The following is a 9,315-nucleotide window of genomic DNA, read 5'->3' as shown; positions in this document are numbered from 1 at the left end:
ATCACCTTTTGAAATTATGCCATGTCTGTAACAGACGACAGTAGAGAATAAACAACAATGCATGGGTTGGGAATGGGGTGTTTTTTTTTTTTTTCCTTTTTCTTTTTGCCAAAATCGCAGTTAACTTTAACTGGAGAAAAAGCCATTTACACCTTTTGTACCGTGAGTTACACAGAAAACAGCATTATAATAAAAAGCCTTCATTTTGACACCAGAATTCATGGTTCCGCACAAATTAAAATGATCCCCCGGAGGCATAAAGTACACAAGCTTTATTGGGCAACAGCAACGGGCTGGGCTGGCAGACAATGAAAGCAGAACCGCTCGGAGCACGCAGCATCACATGGCTATCATCACAGGATCGAGAATTTAAATCATCTGGGAGTCCCTGCTAAATTAAAGCATCATCCTGTACCAGAGCGGCTCTCTCATGACAAAATACTGTCCTGGTGAGAGTCTGCAAGGCAGACTCTACTAACCTACTAACGGGACGGCCACGGACTCCTAGGAGAGTTTACAGTTAGCCCCAGAGCGACAAAATCGTAATTTAGCCACAGCTTTTTTTGTGCACCCCCCCACACTTGTCCCTGCCCCCATCCCCAACAAACGCAGTATTCACTGACGGAACCCAGCGACCTGAACAGACGGCACCCGTGACCATGCGGTGACCAGGACGGGTCCACGGGTACAGCTGCCGCGGAGCAAGGAGGTGCTGCGGAGCTCAAGGTCATTGGGGCGCTGCTCACGACATCATCTGCCTCTCCGCTCCATTCAGAAACATACACTTGTCCAAGACAAAATGAACATCATTAATGGAAATATTTCCCCGTAAGTATACGCAACAATTTCCTTTACATTAAAGGAAGGGAGGAGAAATAAAATCCGTTGTATTTACAAAGCTCCTTGTTAGGTTTCTTAATGAAAACAAAGCTGGGAGTAACGGGATTTTAATGCAAACCAAGCATCTCATCCAAAAACTGGAGATGACACAGTCACATACACACACGCACTGAAACACACACAGGAGATTAAAGATAAAAAACAGCTGACAGGTGTTTGCCTTCAATAGGATGGAGCGGAAGCACATGTAGGTCCCATCGGCAATTTTGGCAAAGGTTTAAAATGCTGCCCCATAAAGGCATGAGGGCGTTCCCATCCCCACCCCAGTAAAAACAAAACAAAGTATAAAAGCAAAGTCTGGAGGAAGAATAGGCATTATTGTGTCAATTTCCAATGAGCACAAAACTCAAAATACATTCAAAAGTTGTCAGTGTGACCTTAACTTTCAGCAGAGAACACACCGAGGGAAGGGGTCAGCAGACATTCAAGATTACTAGGACACAAAAGGGCTTCACTTATTAGGGGACGCTGGCCGGGGACCCGGAGAATACGACCGTCGCAGTGGGGGACATCCCAGCTCTTGATCTCCCAGCTCCCGGCGGCTACAAACAGGTGGTTTGCCCCGATGTTAGGATGCCCCCAGGGATGCCCTCCAGGGCTCGGGAGCCACGTCTGCCACTCCGAGCAGCCACAGCCAATGCAACTGGCCTGGCCCAGCACCGCGGGCAACCCAGCACACAGCTGCCAAACGAGGATCCACACTGTCGGGCACCAGAAATCACTGAAGATGGAGAAGATCGTCTGGTCATTTTCTTCGAGGAAGGAAGGGGAAAGGAGAAACCACAAACAGATCCCACGGTCCTCGCGCACACACAACCATCACCGCAAGATCAAGCAAAAATCATCATAAAACAAAAGTGCTTACTGGGACACAAATACATAACGGTGTCAGAGGGTCGGGGGGTTGTCATTTCTACTTTAAGGAGAAATGTTTGAACAGCACTGATTGCGTGTTGTGGGGCCTCTGGCCTCGAATTAAATCAGCTATCACAGACTTAGGTCCCACTGAGGTCCAAGGTGAGGGGAAGGGGTCAGTGGTGCTTCTTAAATTCTTTCCAGATTGGGAAACCGAGAAAAAGATAAACAGAATCCTTATGCTTAAGGTTAATGAACTCAGGAGCTTCCTGTGAAGTAGCTCCAGTGTTTGTCCTCCCCCCAACTAAGACAACCCGCGTGTGCCGCACTTCTCTCTGCTGGGATGAGGCTGACCTGGGCAGGCGACCATCCTGGACTCTCACCGACTGGAGGCTCCCACCCTTTGAGGGCACACGCGTTCCTGGACACTCGAGGCCCCCCAGCAGGTGGTGTACGCAGGCTGCCCAGTGACGGTGGTCTGGGCTCCACTTGGATTTCGGTCCCTCTGGCCCTTGACTGCCTCTACTAGAGTGTGGCTGAGACAACAGAACATGGTTTTTAACAGCAAGACAGACATCCATCAACTTCCAGGGGGAGGTCGGGCTGGAGGGCTTCTTCAGCCTCTCTGGAAAGCTTCCTTCCTGGGAGATGGCAAGCAGCAGCTCAGGTGTGGACTTTAAAAGTCAACTCACACACCTGGATCACTTGGGACTTGAGGGATAAAACCAGAGAGACCACCTCCCACTATCTGCTGAACGTCTGCCATTTCCTAGCAATGGTTCCTTAAGACCTACCCCAGGAGCCATCCCGTCTGTGCAGAAGGCCAGGATCGCGGTTTACAAACTCAGAACAGAACAACGTAAGACTTATCATCAGCCTTCCAAAAAGACAGAACCAAGTGTGAACCTCTGAGCCCCACACTCAGCTTCCCTCCCTTTGAAACTGGGAAACATCACTCAGGAAGAAGTCAGACGTGTTCGATCTTTCATAGAGTTTTAGACCAAGGTCCTAATCCCAACTAACTATTCACCCACTGCAACCTGTATTCTCTGTGGGTCTGTGCAGCAGGAATAGCCGGCAGGAGCAGGCAAAGACGAATGCAGAAACGCACAGTCTTCACACAGAAGCACATCAGCAGCCAGCTTACCGGTGCCTGAAACCTGCGGTCATTTTATGAAGTTTCAAAGGGGCAGCACCCATGCAGGAGCGTATGAAGAGTGCTCCCGGGCAAGGGGACCACCGCCTGCTCCACGCACCCCCAGCTCCCCCAGAGCCGGCTGCCCAGAAGGTAGTGGGTGCCACCACCAGCCGGAACCCGCAGCCCTGAAGCCCACACAAGCAGAAGGGGCCAAAGGAATTCATCCAAGTCCAAGATCTCGAGCATGGTCAGCTCTGGAAGATCAACCGGCCAAGCCCTGATGGCAGGCGCCGAGGGACTCGGAACCCCGAGGATGCCTTGCCCTGCCAGGTCCAGGCCTTGCACTCCCCCTTCCTCCTCTGAAACGAGAAGCCACAGCTTTATGAGAAACACATGGGCGTGTAGTCTATCCCCGTGGGGCGGCGCGGGGGGGGCGGGGATCGATACTGCCAGCTGCCTTTAAGCAAGTTCCCTTCGAAAGCCGTAGGCAGTGTGACGGAGCCCAGACCCCAGGGCCCTGGAGCGGCAGCCTGGGCCTCCTCCCACCGGGGCTGCCCCGACGAACGACGCACAGCAACATGGGATATGCCTCTGCCTTAGTCATTCAGCCTCCTAATGGGAAACAGACGTCTGTGGAGCAGAGAGCCCCCCGTCCCTGACCTTGCACTCAGGACTCGGACGGGCCCGGCCACATGTGCAACACTGTCTAAAGAATTAGTGGAGTCTCTTATCCGTCTGTCGACACATTGAGGAGCTGTTCAGTGGCACGTTTCCTGCTGCAACAACTCTGCTGAAAATGTCGGAGGGTGTCCTCAGCCGGCCGCGGGCTTGGTTATCGTTACCAGGTCCGAAGAAAGCAGGAGAACATCTCCGAAAATTCTTTGACGAGGTGGCAGGTGGAGCTAAGTCGAGGGCTGGAGGTGTTGAGTCCGAGGGAAGAGGCCAGACTGGATTGGTGGCACCCTCTGTCTCGCTCTCCCTCCTCTCCTTTGCTCTATGTCACTCTAGGAAGCCGGGGCGGCCTCAGAGAGCAGCACTGCCTCGGACAGGACAAGCCGCATCTCCCCCTCGAGATGACTGCCTGCGTAACTTTCTACCGAAGTCACTGTCTTTCCCCACAAACCTATCCCAAGGGCTTTTACATTTCTCCGAAGCCGGCTTTTAAGAGTGAGAAAGATGTAAAGAGTACACACACATGAGGACTGCTGAACACAAAAACAGAAACCCCTCTACGATCGTCAACTAGACAGAAACCCTTATCGCATGACAACAGAAAGCAAGTCCTCGGAAGCTTGCCCAGTGACCCACGGATTAATCGTCAGCGGAGCCGCCGGCTTTAACATATGTACATTCGCTGCGGGCCGAACCGCGAGGGGCCCGAGCAGGCCCGCGGGGTCCCCTCCAGGGACCTCCCCGATGGTCCGGCGTCAGGACCCCACGCGGAGCCTCTTCGCGTCAAAACTGCACGTGTTAGCGAGGCCTGCACGACCCACAGGCAGCAGGTAAGAAAAACGCAACTTGAACTCTGCCCGGCAGGAGAGCGCCGAGGCCGCGGCGCCCTGGGTCGGCGCCGCCTACGACGTGAGCTTCGAGTAGCTGGGCGGGGAGAACCGTCTCCGCAGGTACTTGAGAACGTACAGGGGCAGGCAGCTGACCAGAGTGATCACGGACACCTTCCACAAGAACGACAGAGTGGCGATAAAGTACACATCTGCAAGCAAACGGGAAGACCGTGGTGAGTGGGCGGAATGTTCTGGAAGGCCTATGGGGCTCAGAATAGCCGGCACAGCTCTGATGGGGGGTAAGTGGGGGCAGAGCTGTCTCTGCATGGGATCCCGTCACCGACACACGGTCTCTGGGCACTGGCCCTTTCCTTCGGCTCAGTCTCCCGGGGCCTGGACTCTCCCCGGCCCCTCCTCTCTCTGACCTGCTTCTGCGGCTGAATTCACGGACAGTCCGTGAAATGCTGTTTCCAGCACCGGGGAAAGAAAACCAGGGGCACAAACGATTCTTACGGGTGTTTCTGCTGTGGAATCTGACAGCACGTCGGATTTTCTATATCCACCCACCGCCCAAGAGCAGAAAGGCTTTTCCCCTCGTTTCCCTTCATTTTCCCTTTGCCTCTGGGATGATCACCAAAGCTACGGGCAGCCGGGCCTGAGGGCAGTGCCAAGCTGGAAACGGGGGGTAGCCTCCAGGGGCTTCCAGCTAAGGACGGGCACCCCCATCTGCTGCAGGACAGTAAGCCCGCAGTCCAGAGGATTCTGTGAGAGCAGAGCAGGGTTCACGAGCTTCCGCACAATGGCGCACAGGAGGGGGTGGGAGGCAGGTGGCTGGCACCGGCCACAGTCCCGCTGAATGCCCGGCCGTGGAGCCCACACACAGCTGCCCATCCGGCCCGTGGCAGCTTCCCGAGGGCAGAGCTCACCACCCCAAGCCACAGAGCACACGACAGGTGCTCACGAAACCCATCCGGACGGACTCTGGGGACAAGTGTGAAACTCCTCGAAGACTTCACTTTTCGCAGATGTCCGTCTTCCCTTTACCCGAACCTGAAGGACCGTTTGCTGACCAGCAAGAGACGTCATCGGAGGGGTTAGGCGGAGGGAAAGGCGGAGTTTCTCCACCCTGTGATAAGGACACATCCTGTGGGGCTATCCCTTATTCATGAGCGAGACCTGGACGTCTGACCTCTCCACAGCCCCCCGGAGCCCAGCGCAGTGACCGGCTCCCTGGAGAACCCCAGCCAGTCTTTGCTGAACTCAATGGGATCCCTTCTAAGCCAGTTCACACAGTGTGCTTTTCAAAGGAAACCCGACTGACATCAAGCCGGAGAGCCTCTGTTCCAGGAAGCTGAGTCACAGCTGCCACTTGCCCCAAGGGGACGCCAGGAACAACATGGGGACCAGTAAGTGCCAAGGCCTGGAGGACAAAGAGCTCAGGACGGGTCCCGGGGGGGCCCCGAGACCCCACGGCCAGGCTGCGGCTGCAGGGGGAGGGGAGGGGCTGGAGGGTGTCTTACCGATGAATTCGTGTAGGAACACCAGGGAGGCGATGTAGCAGGCCAGACTGAGCAGCTCGGCCACCGTCATGAGCCAGTGCCATGTCTGGATGGTCAGGGCCACCATCAGCAGCTCGGTGAGGATCAGCGACGTGAAGGAAATCGCCACGATGTGCACGAACTCGGACTCAAACAGCAGCAGGGCCCCGTACATGATGGTGCTCCCTGCGAAGGCAGAGGAAGCCGGCGTCCCACACGGTCCGGCCCGCAGCCGCCACCCTCCCCCCTCGCCCTCCCCATCCGGGGCTCCCAAGGCTCTCGGGGCCTGCTCCCAAGCAGGGGCTCCTTTCTGTTTGTTTTCTGTTTAGACATGAAAGATGGCGCTTGACGAGTGGTGCTTTATGGAGGTTTGAAAGAGGTGCCCTGTCCTGGTTTCCTATTTTCCCACTGGACTTTATATAATAAGGAGTCTAAAACTGTAGGGGAGAGGGAGGAGAGAGAGAGAAAGAGGGAGGGAGAGAGATGGAGAGAAGAAAATCAGGAGAGACAGGAAAGAGGAACTATCCGGGGTGGATGGAACAGGAAGGAGAAATTGAAACTTTATTATTTAAAATGACAGAGGCAAGCGGTCACAAAAAGGCAAATACTGTGGATATTCTACTTCTAGGAGGGATCCAAAGTAGTCACCTCCGTAGAGACGAAAGGGAAGCGGGGATGGGGACAGAGTTTCCACTTGCCAAGATGGAAAAGTTCTGCGGCTGTTTTCTTGCAACAGTGTAACACTGTAAATGTACAACGTAACTCACCACCGTGAATGCACTGTGCGCTAGCGAACTGTGCCCCTAAGAAGGGTTAAGATGGTGAATCTTCGGTCATGTGTTATCTTAACCACCCCTCTCCCCCACACACGAAATGACCGAGGTAGCCAGGAGACACTCAGTGTCGTGCCCCTCGAACAAGGCGAGCAAGGAAAGTGGCGGAGGGTACGGGGTCCGCACCTAGCACAGCAGAAACCAAACCCATGGTGCAGTGCCAGAGTGTTACTAGATGCTAAACCCCAAAACTCCTCACACCACCGCCCACCACGACAGGGTTCGAGAGGGAGGGCTGATACGGCGCTTCCTGCTCATTGTCTATGAAATTCTATATATAAAACGTAGCTGCATAATCGATGCACATATTATACTTTGAGAGACTTCTTAAAAATGCCCCCCTCTATTTTTTTAATGATAATTTAACCTCCTGCCAACAAATTCACTGGTTTCTACACCTTCTGGTTGCATGCCCTGTCAGTAAGACCTCCCAATACACAACGTGCATCTGTAAATTCTATGTCGGTGCTTGGGCAGACACAGACAGATACCAGGACCATGACATAATTATATGCACATTATAAAACATACATAAAGACAGAATTAAACACCAGAAGGGTCTGGATATTTTCTTCTCCTACAAGTCATCCTACAGTCTCTGCAATCCAGGGGCCCTCTCTGGAGGCTGCTGAGGTAAACACATCTTTCAAAAACTAGAACTTGACCTCAGAAAAAGTATCAGAACATTCCAGAAAGCAACCGCTTTTTGTTACAATGGCTTAAGCATCTTGGCAGGTTTTGAGTAGTATCCGTTATCTTTTTCTCTGACTTTATCTCATGAGGCAGACGGCACCACCTCTCAGATCTACTGCTCTGCTGAATGTTCTAGTCCTCAGAACATGCCGAGCAGGGCCTCCCTGGGGCACACTGTCCCGCTCCTTAACCAAATTTTAGGGTTCCAGCTTCTTCCCTTCAAGCTCTACAGACAACAGTCAAGTTGACCCTGTGCACTGCCTTACCTTGATAGATGCTAATCAAAACCCATATTAGGAAGGTCTTGTAGGACAACGGTCTTCCCTAAATGAGGAAGCGAGAAAGAACAGGTTACTACCATGCTGGGCTCCTCCACTAACGAGGCAATCTGCCTGTTTTCATTTAAAAATAAAGGGGGGGGGGTCTTGCTCATATCTGAACTCACTAGAGAAATTACATTTTTTAAAGAGAACTAATAGAAGGTGGAAATAAATCTGCTCTTCAGTAAAATTCCTTGGGGACAAATAAATCATACACCGACACACACCACACACACCACACCACAGGCAGCACGCACACACTTTTTGGAAGCGTACGCAAGGATGTTTCCAGGAGCAGACACCAGCTAAGGCTGGAGGATGGAACCGTCAGGCGTTTCTTTTTTAAGTTAGTTGGTTTGTTGGCAACACACTGCAATAGTACACATATTGCTGTACTGTTCAATATTCTTTACAAGCGCAAATACTACTTTTTTAAGAAAAATAAAATAAAATCCCACGCCTTCCTCTACCAAACTAGCAGTTCCAGTCAGTGTGTTCAAACCAGATACGGAAGGTCTGTGTGAAATCAATTAGCAGTAGGGAGAGAGGGAGAGAGAAGGGGAGGGGGAGGCAGGACTGAGGGAGGGGAGGGGGAGTCCAGTGAACCTTGAGGAGATCCTTGTAGAGCTCAGGATACAGCATGGCAACTTCCGACTTGACATCTTTGTCCAGGACCAGAGAAAACACAGGAAACATGGTGTAAATGGTGGAGTACCTGGGGGCGGGGGGAGGGAGGGGCGGAAATCACCACAGGTAAGACCCAGCCGAAGGAAAATGAGCAATTCGTTTCTCCAGCTTCTGCAGCCCAATCTCCACCCATTCATTCCTTCAACAACCGCCTACTGCGTGCCTGTTCTGTGCCAGGGCTGATTTTAAGCTTGGGAGATTCAGATGAAAAACTGATGGAAACATCTGCCCTCAGAGAGCCTTCATACTAGTCAGTGAGTCAACAGAGTCGGTGAACTACACTGTGTGTTGCAGGTACGTGCTAAGAAGGAAACTCTAATGGAGGGGAGGGAAGGAGACATGGGGGTGGTGTCATTTTCGAGAGGGTGCCCAAAGGATGTGACATTTGAGTAAACACCCAGAGAAGGTGAGAGGTAGTAAGGCCCAAGTGGAGGGAAGAGCATCGCAGGCAGAGAGGCAGCATGTGCAAAGGCCCTGAGGCAGGAGTGCATCTTGTTTGAAGAACAGCAAGGCAGCCAGTGCAGCTGGCTGTATGAGTGAGAGGGAGAGAGAAGGAAATGGGATCAGAGAGGGACAAGGGGTCCAGTCATGGAAGGCCACATGCAGCCAAGCTCCAGGAGCTCCTGCCTACACTCTGGCATGTTCTTTTGTTTTTCTGGGACCTAACAAAAGATGTCCACCCGTCCAATTAGAAGTAAGCAGAATTTCACAGTCCACTGTCAGAGTGAATGGGCCAACATAAAAAGAAGAAGGCAGGCAACTTCGGTAAGATTCTCCCCCAGGGCCAGCCGGCCTTTCTGTGCTCCTGCCCCTTTCACGACCAGGAGCACGGCCTACATGGGTCTCCAT

The 9,315-nt window shown here is 52.8% G+C and overlaps 1 protein-coding gene across 7 annotated transcripts in view; it reads right to left on the bottom strand.

Moving 5' to 3' along the window:
- Positions 1 to 257: 257 nt before the first annotated feature.
- The window catches only part of ATP9A (ATPase phospholipid transporting 9A (putative)), a 132,488-nt gene continuing 123,430 nt past the window's right edge, over positions 258 to 9,315 (bottom strand). For all 7 annotated transcript variants that reach the window (XM_004746183.3, XM_045082076.1, XM_045082077.1 and 4 more), the window contains 4 exons: positions 8,386 to 8,494; positions 7,726 to 7,783; positions 5,916 to 6,119; positions 258 to 4,604 (listed from right to left, as the gene is read on the bottom strand). In XM_004746183.3, coding sequence (XP_004746240.1) covers positions 4,468 to 4,604; positions 5,916 to 6,119; positions 7,726 to 7,783; positions 8,386 to 8,494 — 508 coding nt within the window. In that variant the 3' untranslated portion in view covers positions 258 to 4,467. The remainder of the gene's footprint in view (positions 4,605 to 5,915; positions 6,120 to 7,725; positions 7,784 to 8,385; positions 8,495 to 9,315) is intronic.

The sequence above is a fragment of the Mustela putorius genome, unplaced genomic scaffold, assembly GCF_011764305.1.
Source record: "Mustela putorius furo isolate JIRA1106 unplaced genomic scaffold, ASM1176430v1.1 tig00000592_pilon_pilon_pilon, whole genome shotgun sequence".
NCBI classification, from domain to species: Eukaryota; Metazoa; Chordata; class Mammalia; order Carnivora; family Mustelidae; genus Mustela; species Mustela putorius.
This window is presented reverse-complemented; position numbering and strand designations above follow the sequence as displayed.